The sequence below is a fragment of the Watersipora subatra genome, chromosome 1 (assembly GCF_963576615.1).
Source record: "Watersipora subatra chromosome 1, tzWatSuba1.1, whole genome shotgun sequence".
NCBI classification, from domain to species: domain Eukaryota; kingdom Metazoa; phylum Bryozoa; class Gymnolaemata; order Cheilostomatida; family Watersiporidae; genus Watersipora; species Watersipora subatra.
This window is the reverse complement of record NC_088708.1, coordinates 54242061-54258022: the sequence shown is the minus strand read 5'-3', so window position 1 is coordinate 54258022 and position 15962 is coordinate 54242061. Positions and strand designations below refer to the sequence as shown.

Below are 15962 nucleotides of genomic sequence, written 5' to 3'. Positions count from 1 at the left end.
TAGTAGTATAAAAAACAAAACCTCTAACCAGCAAACACATAATTCCCTCTCCCTCTTCAATTTCATCGATATACTAAGATCCTTGGGAAATAAAACAATTCAATTTACAATGCATTGTTATAAACACCATATATTATGATGTTTATAAAGGGGTCCGTGGCTTTTAGATAAGGCGCTCAGAGGGCCCATGACTCCAAAGTAGTTGGGAACCACTGGTTTAGACACACACAAACAAGTGGACAAAATTTTATCTGCTTTTTGAAAAACCATTCAAGCCTATACTGAAATGACACTTCTTTAAATTTTTTTGCTGTCAGCATGTGTTTTGGTAAATGAGATTAGTGTGTGTATTTATGACTCGTGTTATATTTAAGCATAAATGGACAAAACACGACAGGTTTAAGAAGGATATAGTTTGCACTTACAAGTCTGTGTTAGCTAATAGTGACCATTACATTAACTTAATTAATACTTCGGTAAAACTCTCGGCCATTCTCCTTTTTAAAATATAAAATAGTAGCAATTAATAATATTAGCCTTATGTATCTACCAAATAAAGTTGGTGAAGTGAAGAGAATTTGTAAAAAATCAAGTACAACATGAATATTTGCATAATTTATCGCTAAGTGCATACGGTCTTCTTAGAAAGGCCACTTGTTGATTTAAAGAGCATTTTTGGGCATATATTTACTTTGGACTGAAATGTTTTTAATTTTAGTAATTTCTTAGGTTTAGCAAAGAAGTACCTTTGAAAGAAAACAGTTTTTGATTTTGTTTGCATGATGTGGTAGACTGCGGAAGTCATCAAAGAAGCAAGCACAGCAGCTCTCAAGCTACTGACCAGACATGGAGGACTTCACCCAAAGTCAGATACTGCTAGGTTATAACTTAGTAGGAAAGATGCAAGTGAGGGCTTAAAAGCTCTTGAGTGCATCTGGTTACAAGCTTACTCGCTAATATATTACTCATAAGCAATACTCACTATATTGTCTGTGTAACTGCTCGACAATAATGTCACTCATACTATTGTTTTTTATCATTTACCTGTAAACTACTAATTACGAATTAAATCATGAACGCTGGATTTTCTGGTAGTGCTAAGCTTGACGCTTCTATACAAAGACGTTTATTTCCATCTCTCAAAATAATCCACACACTTTTAGTAAAAAACATGGTGCCTCGAGTGAAGAACTAATAGAAATAAATCAAACAAATATGGAACAGTTCTTAGCACTCAAACTAATCGCCGATGGCCTTGATTTACCCGATCAATGGAAAACATTTAAAAGAGACTTTAAATTATTTTCAGTAGCCACATCCAGAGATGACACAGAGGCTAAAGGTAAAGCTGCCCTTCTACTGAGAACTACTGAGAACAATAGGCAGACAGGGAATACAAATATATGACAACTTTACCTGGACTGCTGACACGGAAAAGGTTGACTATGACAAAATAATTGAACAGTTTAGCAGATACTGCAAACCCCGTGACAATGTGATAGCCAAAACACACGCACTACTTACGTGTAAACAGAGGAACAGAACCATCAATGAATTCATCACAGACCTAGACAGCATTGCTAGTTTGTGTGAATTTAACACCATGTATGACAGAATGGTACTACAGGTCCTAACTCTTGGAAAAGATGAAGATAGAACTCGCAAGAAACTGTTTGAGCAATCTGACGTCGACCTAGCCAGAGCAATCAAATTATGTAGACAAGAAGAGACTACCACCAAAGACTACCAAACTATGACTGGACAGACCAGAGATGAGGAAGCCAGTGCCATCAACCACAAAGCTCCTTACAAAAAGTATGTGAAATCAACTGGTCCTAAAATCGAAACTAACTCAGTCCTGACTTGCAGGAACTGTGGAAAACACCACCCTCTCGATCATACCCAGCATATGGGCGCCAATGTAACAATTGCAACAAGTTCAACCCCTTTGCTTTTGTGTGCAAGGTCAAACGCAGACCAAAAGCCATGGAAACCGCAAATCAAGTCTCTTGGAACTACTCATCAAATGATGACGAGGCAAACACTGAGCATGTCAACTACATAAACACGGAAGTAAGAGACCAAAAATTGCTTGCTACCACAACAGTGCTAGCTAAAGGTGACCAGGAGTGAGAGATAGAGTTTCAGCTAGACACGCCTGCAACTTGCAACACTTTCAACACACTAGACTATGACAGGAAAGTACGCCCAGAACTGACATCTACTGAGACGACCCTCACCTTGTATAACCAAAGCAGATGCACTCCCCGAGGCTGGACACAGTTAGCGGTACTGGGAAACGACAAAACCTACACTGTTCGTAGGTTTCTGGTCGTAGACACCCCACAACACAGTCTGCTCTCGTGGAGTACCTGCCAAGAAATGAACTTTTTGCAGCTGGGTGAACAGATACACGCAATATCAGCAGCTGACAAGAGCATCGATAAGCTACTAACTGACTTTAGTGACATCTTTACTGAACTGGGAGAACTTCCAGGAGAATATAGAATTGACCTGGAAGAGAGCAGCCGTCCCATACAAATGCGGCTGTGTAAAGTCCCCCTTTCTATGAAAGATTTTAGATTTGATCAAGGAAATCAAAACACTTGAAGACCGAGGTATCGTCGCGAGGGTGAATGGACCAACAGACTGGCTCAGCCATTTACAGCCTGTCTGAAAACCAATTGAAAGAATCAGGGTCTGTATTGACCAACAGAACCTCAACAAGGCAATTCGACGCAACCACCCAGTGTTGCCTACACTGGATGACGTGCTGCCTGAACTGCACAAAGCTAAATACTTCTTGCTATGTGACGCCAAAAAATGGTTATACCAAGTAACACTGTCCCCAGCCTCAACTGAACTAATCACATTCTGGACACCGATAGGCAAATACAAGTATCTCCACATGCCCTCTGGCATTGCGTCAGCGTCCGAAGAGTTTCAGAGAAGACTGACCAAAGGGCTCACAGGCCTAATTGGAGTGACGGTAGTCACTGACAACTTACTAGTCTATAATGCGACACGCCAACATCATGATGCAAATTTCACCACACTGTTCAAACGAGCAAAGGAAATTGGACTGAGACTCAACAAGGATAAATGCAAATTTCTGCAAGACCGACTACTATACATTGGACAACTATAATTGACCTCAGAAGGCATAAAACCTGACCTTGGCAAAATACGATCTATCCTACATATCGAGCCTCTTTGGTGCCAGCAAGGAGTCAAACGGTTTCTTGAACATGTCACATACACGTCGAAGTTCATTAACAACCTATCCGCTGAGTCAGAGCCCTTGAGGCAAATACTCAAATGGGAACAGACATTTGAGTGGGGGCCAGACCAAGCCAAAAGATTTGACAAATTTAAAACTCTACTCACTCAGCCGGACACCTTACAGTACTTTGACCTAACACAGCATGTGGTGGTCCAAACCGATGCCTTGATGGCAGGCATTGGTGCAGCCTCCTGAACGCGTAGGCTACAGGCTTGCCTCTTTGCAGCCTTGATGCAAGAAGGCAAGCCAGTAGCCTACCCGTTTAGGAGCCTCACATCCTGTGAAAAGAACTATGTGCCTTTGGAACTAGAGTGTTTAGCTATTGTGTTCGCAGCCTAGCGCTTTGACCAGTTCATATTCAAACACCGACATGTGACGATTTACACCGACCACGAACCGCTTGTAGCTCTCTTCAAGAAGTCAATCTATAAGGTCGCTCGAAGGCTACAAGCAATGCTATTGCACCTACAGAGGTACCCAAACATAAACGTTATCTTGTAGAAGGGCTCAGAACAGCACACTCCGGATTTACTTTCCCGTGACTCCTACTCTGGCTTGCCTAGGTACGAACAGGCGCCAGAGCACCTGTTTTCATGCAGCGAAGACATGCAGGACAAAGCGGAGCAAAGCGAAGATGGAAGAGATTCGAACTGCCACAGTCAAAGATCCCGAACTGCAAAATTTGGCTTGCCTCGCCCGCACTCGTTGGAGTGGAGCACCTTCTCAAGGTTACAGAGAGTCCAAACACTTTAGAGGCAAGCTTACTATTGAGAAAAGCGTGATTTACAAGGCTTGAGAGTCATTATTTCCAAGTGTATGCAAAGAAAACTTCTGAGGCTATTGCACATGGCTCATAACGGTATTAACTCAACTCTCCATTGAGCTTGTTGCACAGTGTTTTGGAACAAAATGACAACTGACATCTCTGAACATATTACCAGCCAGCCTGAATGTCAGCGAGACAAACCTGCCCAACAAAAAGAAACACTTCAGAGTCATGATGTACCCAAAGAGCCCTGAACGAAAGTAGGAGTGGATTTGTTTGGAGCTCAGGAAAACCACTATCTAGTCATCGTTGACTCAAGCACCGACTACCTTGAGTACAAGCGATTTGTCAATCAGTCAACACTACTGGTCAAAAACACACTAAAGAATGCTTTGGCTGTCTGGGAATACTCAAGCTAGTCATGACTGACAATGGACTGCAGTTTACATCGCACCAGTTTGCGACGTTCAGCCAGAATTGGGATTTCAACCACATCACCAGCTTGCCGCACTACGTACAGTGTAGTGGCAAGGCTGAGTCTGCGGTGAAGATAGCAAAGTGAATCCTACACAGATGCTCTGAACCGGAGTTTGCACTGCTCGAATACAGGAACACCCCTAAAGAGGCAGCACATATGAGTCCGATACAGCAACTCATGGAACGATCGACGAGATCAGTGCTGCCAGAACCAACTAAAGAGCCATCCCAAAATTTAGCATGGGAAGAGAAACGATTAAAGAAGCAGAAAGATCAGCAGCAGTATGACAGATCAGCTCATGGTCTACCGCTACTTTACCAAGGACAGCCAGTACTAGTTAGGGACTGGCGGAGCACCGTCGCCAATAGAGGGAAAGTGTCATTGAAAGACAACTCAGTGACCAATCATACTCTCCATGTTCAAATTATGACATCATATGTAAGAATAGGAAAGATATTCGCCCGCTAGTGTCGGCACCATCAGCCCCCGCAGAGAACCAGACACTCCTCAACAGCGAGACAGTTGCTAACAATACCGATGACACGCCGGACTCGCATACCGATTATAACCACACAGCGACCAGACATTCTCAGCGTATCAGAAAGCCCCTGCAGGGGTTGCAAGACTATGTAACGAACTAACATGAGCTCTTAATTGCGGAGGGGATGTTGAGTGCATCTAGTTACAACCATACTTAATCATACTCGCTAGTATATTACTCATATGCAATACTCACTATATTGTCTGTGTAACTGCTCAACAATAATGTCACTCATACTATTGTTTTTTATTGTTTACCTGTAAATTACTACTTACAAATTAAATCACACACGCTGGAGTTTTTGGTAGTGCTAAGCTTGACACTTCTACACACGGACGTTTATTTCTACCTCTAAAAATAACCCACAAACTTCTAGCTTGAAACAAAAGCGTAAAGTGGACAGTGAAGGAAAAGCAGGGTAAGAAAGTCTATGCAGCCTCAATGGGCACCATAAGTAAATTACTAGATGAATTTCACTTGATTATTGTGACAATGGAACCACACACTGACGAGGAACCTGACTAGCACACCAAACCTCTTTATGGTGCAAGCCACTGACAAATACCTGAGGTTGGCGACTTACTTCACCAGACATATATATGGCTGAGCAAAGGTAATCTAATACAGAGTTACTAACTATGACAGCACTGGAGAAGGTGCTGCCAACTAAGCAATTCCAAAGACAGATCTATCACACCAAAAATGATCTCATGTGCAGACTGCGCAAATATGTACCAGAAACCAACCGACACATCATCAGTGGTGCAAGCAGCCAGCCGAACATGCATACACTGAGTAGCTTAACCATGTTGCCGATGTAGTGTACAGAAGTCTATGCAAAGAGTATGGCCTCAAGAAACCATAACACTAGCGGGAGGCACCATAGAAGATCAGTGAGAACAACCATGTTAAGCTGCTTTGGGCTCCTCTTGGGCTCCTCTTGGGCTTCTACATCCAGACTGACAAAAATTTTTCAGCAAACCAGCCAAATATTGTATTGGTGGACAAGGAGAGGAAAAGGGCTACTAAAATAGATATAGCAGCACCCAAAAAAGTGGTAAAATATCTCCTACTCAAAAAAGAGATTGAAAAGTGTTGGTGTGTAAGAACAACTGTTCTTCGGGTAGTCATTGGAGCATTGAGTGCAATAACATATGAACATCAAATGCGGTTTGGCCAAATGCCGGCAACAATCAACAAAAGTGAGTTGCAAAAAAGTTCGCTATTGAGAATAGCTAATCTCTTGAGGTGAGTGCTTAAACTTCCAGGTCTCTGGTAGAAGACCCGAATTTGAGTAGACATCACCACCAGCTAAGGGTTAACTGAGAGAGGAACTTTTTATGTACATGCATATTTATTTACTTGTATATTTATACGTGTATATATATATACACGTAAAAATTATATACATGTATATATTATATACGGATATATATACAGGTTTACAGATATTACTCTCATCTGATCAAATGCTAAATGAAAAGGATAGGATAATGGGTTATTTACTAACTTTAAAAAAAATGTTTTACCTTTGAAATGTGATTGACCATTTACTTGAACCACTTCCAGAATGTCATTGTCAGCCGGCTGCTCTTTCTATGATTCCAATTATATCTACTTTCTGCTTAGCTCAAAATAATCAGAGTAGGAATATATAATAATCAGATAGTGATCTTAAGCATCAATTCAAAATGTGTCTACTGCTATTGTGAACCTTCTGGAAGAAGTTGCTTGGCAGGTACCAAAAGCTTTACTCTTTCCCTTTATATATTGTATCTGTGGCCTGTTTCATCGCTTCTTAGTAACATAATGTCCAGAGTTCAACATAATCAACCTTGGGCACTCATAGCCTTTGAGAGAGCAATCCTTTTACCTGTACACAATCCCATTGTATGTCATCAACTCATCTTCAAAGCTTTGGCAAATATTGTAAGTACTTAGAGAACTTTTCTTTGGTAGTTGGCCAGCTTGTGATGATTGTTATTTTTAGAGTATTTAGATCATTGTATCCTTTGGCCTCTATAAGTAAGTTTCACCTGTTTTCAGTTTGTCTTTTTTCACAAAATATGAAATAGTTTTTACGCAGACTAACACACACACGCATGTACACACACGCACACGCAAGCACACAAACAAACACACACACACAAGCACACACACACACACACACACGCACGCACGCACGCACGCACACACACAGGCAGACACATCTTTGAGAGGGCATTCCTTTTACTAATACACAATCCCGTTGTAAGCCATCAACTATTCTTCCGAGCTTGAACAATTTTTGTCAACTTTCTTTGGTAGTTGGCCAACCTGTGATGATTGCTATCTTCAGCGTATGTAAACTATTGTATTTAAAAACTTAAGTTGGTCTTTTCTACCATGAGCTTAATCACCTCAATTAACATTAACTGACAATCCATTAGCAAAGATGTTGAACTAGCTCATTTTGCTTCACAAAGGTTTCAGAGTTTTTTCCAGTCCAGTCAGCACTTTGCCTATGCAATGCTCTAAACCTAGGCACACTTGATTGCTAGATCCTAACCTTAGGTCATAAGTCTTATTCCTGAGAGATACTTGTGTTTTTTAGCTATGGGCTACTCACGATAGTCTCTAATAACTGACAGTCAATTGCGAATGTTACCTTTCGATGAATACAAATCTATAGATCAAACCTGAGATGCCTACTCACAGCACCATTGAACACCGTAACTCAATGAGAGGATAACTCTGCTTGCTTTTGGTCAAGGCTCTGGTGTAGGAAATAACTTTGAATAAGGTAGCTTTTAAAAATACACACTATAATTCTAGTTCTATGAGTTTTCAGGCGGCCGATTATCTAGAGTAGGAATAGCCTCTACATTTGTTCTATTTGGTTCGACAAAGACAGACCGATATTTCATTCTTACATCTGTACCAGTATCAAAAGGTACAAGCATTGTCGTATTCAAAGTTTTGATGGATAGCATTTACCGGAACAGTAACCTTTTTTACACACACGCACACATGTTATTATGTGTTGTTATGTTATTGTTGTTTTGTTAAATAAAAATAAATTTTCTCTGCCAAGGCTTTTATAGCTCGAGCAGCGCCATTCACCTAGTCTACTATAATAACAGTTGTGTTTGTTCATTCGTTTGTCCGAAGGAGATTGGAGAAAAAAGACTGCATCGTATGAGATTCAAACTTACTACACTTGACTTAGCCAGCAAGCTATCAGCTGCACCAATAATTCAGCTTTCGGAGTTTTAGAATTACTGTGCGCATACTTATTCTCTGTGCTTCTTTGGTACACCTGACAATTTCTTATGGCACTCGAGACGGTCAGATTACTAGTGTATTGTGATTGTTTATCTAGGCGTCTCTCTATACCGCTCTGATAGTCAGCTCAAATCTTTACTCATGTATTATTCAAGTATTTATAATATTTCACCTGAAGACGGCTAAACCCTACATAAATTAGAAGTTATACAGATTGGACTAAATAGAATTGGACTAGAATATAAATATTATTCTCATGACTCAACTAAGAGTATAGTAACTAATCAAATTTCATCACTTGGTTTTATTCAGCCAACTTCAAAAGGCTCCAATCATCACATCTGAAGTTCTTGCGCTAGTAGCCCTGGTCTATCACGTATGTCAAAAAGAGACGATTATCAAAAATTACCAACCGGAAGTATAGATTATAACTATAACATAACTATTAATATACCTCAAAGAAAAGTTAAAAAAATATATATAAGCATTTATATGGATGACTTAACCAAAACAGCAAATACATACACGTGAATCAAAAACTAAATACAATACATTATATAAAATAGAATACAAATTAACGGAGTTCTTTTTTCTTTCTTGAGCAGGTACATGCATGGCATCACCATGCAAATATCTAAATGACCGGAAGAATTATGCGTGAAGTGATCATGGCTTGACAGGTTTACGAAAAAGAAGCACCTGTTCATCGTTGTCATCGAGTTGTAGTTAAAGCCTCTTGCGTGTGTCGTATCTCACCCTCCAACATCATTAGTTCTTGCTTCAGTTGATCATTCACGTTATATTGAGTATTTTTACCTGGCTGTGAATATCCATCTATAAAAGTACAACACAATATCGTTAAATATTAGATGACACCCGAGTTCCTCTTGACAAGCAAGCACAAGTCCAAGCAATCATATTATATATAAAGTTTATATACATGTATATGTATGTACAAACTATATATACATGTACATAAACTTACTAATTGTAGCTAGCATTGCTTGTGAACACAGCTAACAGCGTAGTAACAGAGGACACAAAAGTCAAACCAAAGACAGGAGAAGACAAGAGAAGACAACTCAAAGCATGAAGCTGAAGCTCAATATTTCTAAGAGACATACAATGTAGGTTAAAATACTATCAGCAAACCATGGTTCATTATGCATGGAAACTAATATATAATCAGGCTATAGTAAAATAAACTAGACACTGTGTCTATGGTTGATAAACATCTAGTCAGCCTGTTCAGTTTCCAAGCTACCAGTAGAAGCATCCCCAGCTGCCCTAGGGGTCCTTGCGCTTAACTCTTGCGTGCAATCATTTAATTATTTTAACAATAAGTACTTCATGTAGTGCTGGCACAATATATTACCGGTGATAATTCAGTTTACTGGATATAAATACACAATTATCTAATATATATCCTACAAGACACAAAATTCAGGGTTGAAATAAAATTGACCAACTCACCATGCTTGCTTGGAGCTTGATAAGGTGGTTTAGGTTGCAAGGAAGGGTTGCCATAGGAACCGTGTGGTGGCAAAGTACTGTAAGGAGCAGGTAGAGCCTTTAGTGGTAACTGAGGAGATGAGCTATAGACAAGCTGGCCGCCAGGTAACTTTCCGGGAATGTGGGGAGGGTTTTGGAAGGCATTTCGAGCACCGAGCGATTTGGAAACCTCAAACTTCTGGGAGTAGCTATTTCTAAAACAATTTAATCTCTACACAGCTCGTTTTTACACGTCTACAGCAAATATTTTTAGATTAATTTTACTGAGCTATAAACACGTGTGTCGCAGAACTCTGTTACAGCTACAAAAAGTCGGAGTTGTGTTCTTTCGATTGTTGCATATTTCATTGCGCTATTAATCAAAAGGAAATGTCTATCTGCTGCATGTGTTCTTTACTATTATAAGAGCCATGTTTGTCTGTCCTATCCTTCTGTCCATCTGTCTGAAGCCACGGTTATACTTTGAGATAAAAAATTGCTATAACTGGAAATCAAACTCACGACATTCAGTTTGGTAGACAGGCACTCTAACACCTGCGTAGATTGATGAATAATTGTGCACATAGTTATTATCTGTGCTTTATCAACACACATGATGATCTCTCACAGTGCATGAGATTGCCAGGGTACTAGTTATAATTGTACAGTACATATAGTTATTATACCTGACTATCTCTCACGGTACACTAAACTACCAGGGTACTAGTTATAATTGTACAGTACATGTAGTTATTATACCTGACTATCTCTCACAGTACACTAAACTACCAGGGTACTAGTTATAATTGTACAGTACATATAGTTATTATACCTGACTATCTCGCACAGCACATTAAACTACCAGGGTACCAGTTATAATTGTACAGTACATATAGTTATTGTACCTGACTATCTCTCACAGCCCACTAGACTATCAGGGTACTAGTAAATGTAATTATAACATACGGAGCAAATGAGGCATTCTGGGGGATCTTGGGTGGTGGAGTGGGATTCATTTTCATCATTGGCGAGGGATTGGTGTAGGCTTTGTTATAAGCATTCTGATAGGCTACTTGTGAGGGTGAGAGTGAATATTGTCCAATGACAGGCGGAGCAGTTTTCTGTTTTACGGGAGGAAGACGGGGCATCAGATTCTACAATAAACCAACATATCCAATGAGTATATATGTTAATGTATAAACTAGTTCGCTCTATTTCTCATATCATCAATTACCGGTAAAAGCGTACCAAATTTAGCACAACTCCATAAATCTATTGGCATAAGCAAAACAACAGCACATCTCTAGAAAAAGGAAGCATTCTGTTAGTATTTAGTCTTATAACCGCAAAGAAAACAATTTCCACTTGAGTAAAATATATTAAGAATATTAAAATTAGCTGTTGATCATTATAGCATAATGTATGCTGAATTTTCCTACTGAACCTTTTTCTTGCTATTAAAGCTACATGTAACAGAACCAACTTAGAAATACAAAAAATTGAGATTCAGTGCTTGTTCCTAACAAAAGTGCAGTGCAAGACGTTTCTAGTAGTACAAATTTTGGACTAACAGGATAATCACAGATAGAACAAACATAGTGTCTAGAGCAACTGTTAGTATCTCTGCCATTGGTGACTAGAATCATTGTTTGTATCTATTCCATGGAAGGTTAAAACAATTTTGATGCTGCATAGTATAAATAGTCCATAAAAAGAGGTACCTGGTGATAGGGAACCGGAGGCTGGGGGGAGTAGAGCAGCTGTGAAGGATTGTTATAAGAGAACTGGTTCACATCTGGTACAGAATGGTAACTACGCAGTGTGTTTTGGCTAGAAGCACTGTTGATGCCACTGTGGGTATCATGCCACGAGTTCTGTCTTGTACTCTGAATACTCTGTACAGGCACGTGCTCTCTCTGAATACTCTGTACAGGCACGTGCTCCCCGGACAAAATGTATCTACCATGAAGGATGAGAATAATCATTTTAAAGCCTTTCCTTTTCTCAAACTATGTTTTGCAAAGCAGAAAAGCTGAGATAATTCAGTTCAGGTTTTTTAAAGAGGTTACAGTTGCTTATAGAACAGTTTTAGAGCAGTTAACCACAACTCCAACTTATAGCTCTTGCAGCAGTTACCCACAACTCCAATCTATAGCCCTTGCAGCAGTTACCCACAACTCCAACCTATAGCCCTTACAGCCATTACCCACAACTCAGACCTACAGCCTATACAGCAGTTACTCAGTAACTCCATCTTATAGCCCTTACAGCGATTACGCACAACTCCAACTTAAAGCCTTTGTAGCAGTTACCCACAACTCCAACCTATACCCCTTGCAGAAGTCGCCTACAACCCAGACAGTATTATAGCAGCATACCGTAACCTGGTCTATCATAGGCTAGCCTGTGTCCAAGCAGCTATCCGCTTATATCATATAATAGAGAAGGTTTCCAATGACATCATACAGTACTTAATGTTGTGTATATATCTGAGTGATATCTCCATGTTTTTAGTATCACTTTGTCTAGTTTAATAATTGGGCCTATTGGTAATAAGCAGGCTTCTTGTTGTAAAGCACAGACCGCTACTATAGAAGGAGAATATTAAAAATTAACGTACTCTGCTAAATAAACTCTGTAAATATGGTGCCATAAGTAGAAAAGACTTGTTTTAGAAAAGCTCTGTCAATGTGGATTTTAATCCTAGTAAGGTTTGTGACTGATAAAGGTTGATTTAAAAAAATCAAATGGGCAAAGAATGTCTCAACTTGCTTTTTAAAACCTGACACCAGTCAGAAAACCAGCCAGATGTTTCACACTTTGAGGTTGACCATATGTTACTAGCATAAATCAAAACTTTACAGTGAGCGGAGACAGAACTGGTCGTCAAGAGAAATAGAAATCAATAATGCACTGAAGATGATCAATCAGGTCTACATCAGGTATTTAACTACAACAAAGCTCAGAGTTATCACTTCCTGGCAGTTACAAGCTTTAATGGGACTGATTACTGAATGAAAATATAGAATAGGAACAGATTAAGGAAGCCCATCACAAAAGTAGCTAATCATGCAGCTAAGACGAGCAGGTTGACACGCTCCTTGCTCTATATCATATGATCTCCATATTTATGTACCTAATGCCTGATGAGCATGATGCTATCTTAAACCACAACTGTCACGTACAACTTTTATCATATTGTCTAGGTAAATCAGACACACCGATTTCAATTTCGCACTCAAAATAAAGATTAGTCCACTAACTTTCAGAGTAATTAAGGCTTTTTTATAGCACTTCAATATTGGTCTCGAAAAAAACACAATTGACATAACAAGCTCCATAAATATGTGTCGTAGCCTAGCTTTTTAGGAACCGAAGTTAGGGATGTTTAGTCCGATTAAAAATAATAGAGATGGGTGTCTTAAAACCCATTATTCTCTAAACTCAGCCTTCAAAATAATGTCAGTCTTTTCTAAAAGGTAGATAAGCTATTTAACATTGCTTGTAGCTTGTTAAATGATGCTTAATAGACTGAACTCTGAGAAAGAGGAGCTCAAAAAAGCGCAATTTCATCACAAGCTAGCATTGTTATCGCCCTTTTTTGAGCTCATTTTTAAATATGCATTGTTAAATACCTATCTACCTTTCAAAAATAACAGAATTTATTTTGAAAGCTGAGTTTAGATGATGGGTTTTAAGACACCCATCTCTATCATTCTAAATCGGACTAAACATCCCTAACTTCCGTTCCTAAAATGCTAGGCTACGTCCCATATTTATGAGCGGAGCTTGTTGTGCCGATCGTGTTGTTTTCAAGACCGATATTGAAATGCTGTAAAAAAGCCTTAATTACTCTGAGAGTTAGTAGGATAATCTTTATTTTAAATGCAAAATTGGAATCAGTGTGTCTGATTTACCTAATAAATACAATAAAAGTTGTACGTGACAGTTATGGTTTAATGTAAATTCTGTTAGTCTTAATATGAGTTGATAGAAACACCACAGGCTAGCCTAATATGTTTTAGCACAAAAATTAAATTCACACATTTTTTAAAAGTATTTCCAGTGACAAATACAAATAGTGATTCAAACTTCCATAAAACAATGACATGATAATACAACTTATTCTAACCTTTGTAATTCTTCCACTTTCTTTTGCAGTCGATCATTTTCTCTGACGATGTACTGCTGATCCTTTTTTAATCTGTCTCTACCGAGGAGGTGCTCTTCATTCTCACTTCTCAACGTTTCATTCTCTACCATGTACTCCTTTGAATCACATTGTAAATGATCAAAATGCTTGTTTATTGCTAATATGAACTTATGGTACATCTCAACACATATGACAGACTGTGTGAGTACAAAAAACATTAACTGCCTTCAAATCAATTATTTGGTAAAAATGCTCTGTGCTTTAATCCATTTAAAGTTGTGAAAGTACATTACAATCCTAATGATAAAATAACAAACTTTAAATTGAGTGTAATACTCAATATCTACAATAATATAGCAGAAGGAACAAGTAAAGAAGTTATCTGTTAATCAACTTAGATGCAATACCTATATGCTCCAAATTTTGACTGGTAATACTAGTTCAATATTTTGTGCATATTTCTTTGAGAATGATACAAACAGTGTATGAATGGTAAATATAGTTGAATTTAAAATATTATATAATAATGTAGTAATGAATTAATTTCTACATATAAAGTTGTTTTGTAATTGACAAGTTAGCTTTAATCTTTGCACCATCTAAGGCGTTGGATATTTTATTCAAAAAACTCTTTTTTACAGCTAGTAATTTCAGAATTGAAGAGACTTATCAGCTTTATAAATACATGTGTAACATATCCATCTCTCCAGTATAATTTACTCTTAACCGGTCTCCAAAACGAAATTATGCACAGAGTTTTGAATGTCTGTTTATTCACTTGTTTTTACTGATGTTGTACTACATCTTTATAAGTGTACGAAATTTCTAAAACGAAAAGCCTATATAACCTTCTGATTTCTAAGCATGTTACTTAATTGTTTTCAGAAATAGATGCATTGTGTAGATTGTTTGTCCAGAAACGGTACTTTGGATGCTTGCTTATAACCATGAAATTCGGTGCTCAAGAAATTGTCTATAGTATGAAATATGGATTGTTATGACTACTTATCCAGAAAGTTGAACACATGACATGTTGGTTAACTGTCAATAAAGAAAAATATATGATGCATTATGTAATTGTTATTTTTTACCAGTAACTGTAGTGTGCTTCAATTGTTTGCCTAACAAATGAAACGTATGGCATGTTGGTCGCCTTTCAATAAAGATAAGTGTATTGTGTGTTTAGTGCCAGTCAGAGAATAAAAGTGCGTGATATGTTAGTCCATCCTTTGACCCACTATTTTAAAAATTGATCAGTGACAGTAAACAAGTGGTTAGCTAATAGCTGTATACATTTAAAGCTCTATCTACGGATGCCATCTTAGCAAAGCTTCATCTGGATTGTATCTACAGTTATTCAGTATAAAAGCACTTTATGATTGAAAATCAATGCTATTTTACGTATTATTCTCTTTGCAGTTAGCCTGATGATTAATTTTAAAGGGCAGTTTATCTGACAGTCATAACTTGACAGTGTGTATTATACAATACTAGTCGGATGCTTGGCTTTGCCCGAGTATTAAAAAACAACTTATAAACAGTGACAGATAGTGTTGCCTGCCACTTGCCGTTAGCTTGGCACAATGCTAATGGCCAATTTGAGTAAGTTACTATCCATACTGCTAAACTTACTAATAAGGGCCATGAGAGCAAGTTTTAGTGACATTGCGCCGTAACGCAGAGTCGCTGTGCATATTTTAACCTAGGTAGCGACTCATATCGCCAAATGAATCCATTGCATCTCGTGAAGCTCAACGGGTAGTTAGCTTATAGCCTAGTAAATGGGAGGTTCCGAGATCAAATTTACTGCGTTACGGATTTTTCATATTTAGCTATAGCTGGACAGACTGAATGACAGACAGACAAACATTGAAATTTATTATACAACTAGATGTGCTACCCGGCGTTGCCCGGGTAATAAAAGTCTTTGGTCAGAAAATTGATTTGTATTAAACATATAATAAAATTTGCCATTACAACTTTCAA

General features: G+C 38.4%; 1 protein-coding gene across 1 annotated transcript in view; it reads right to left on the bottom strand.

Moving 5' to 3' along the window:
* Positions 1-8864: 8864 nt before the first annotated feature.
* The window catches only part of LOC137388940 (kinesin-like protein KIF12), a 33532-nt gene continuing 26434 nt past the window's right edge, over positions 8865-15962 (bottom strand). Inside the window, exons 15-19 of the mRNA XM_068075448.1 lie at positions 13956-14092; positions 11545-11782; positions 10790-10977; positions 9806-10038; positions 8865-9166 (exon numbers count right to left, since the gene is read on the bottom strand). Coding sequence (XP_067931549.1) covers positions 9045-9166; positions 9806-10038; positions 10790-10977; positions 11545-11782; positions 13956-14092 — 918 coding nt within the window. The 3' untranslated portion in view covers positions 8865-9044. The remainder of the gene's footprint in view (positions 9167-9805; positions 10039-10789; positions 10978-11544; positions 11783-13955; positions 14093-15962) is intronic.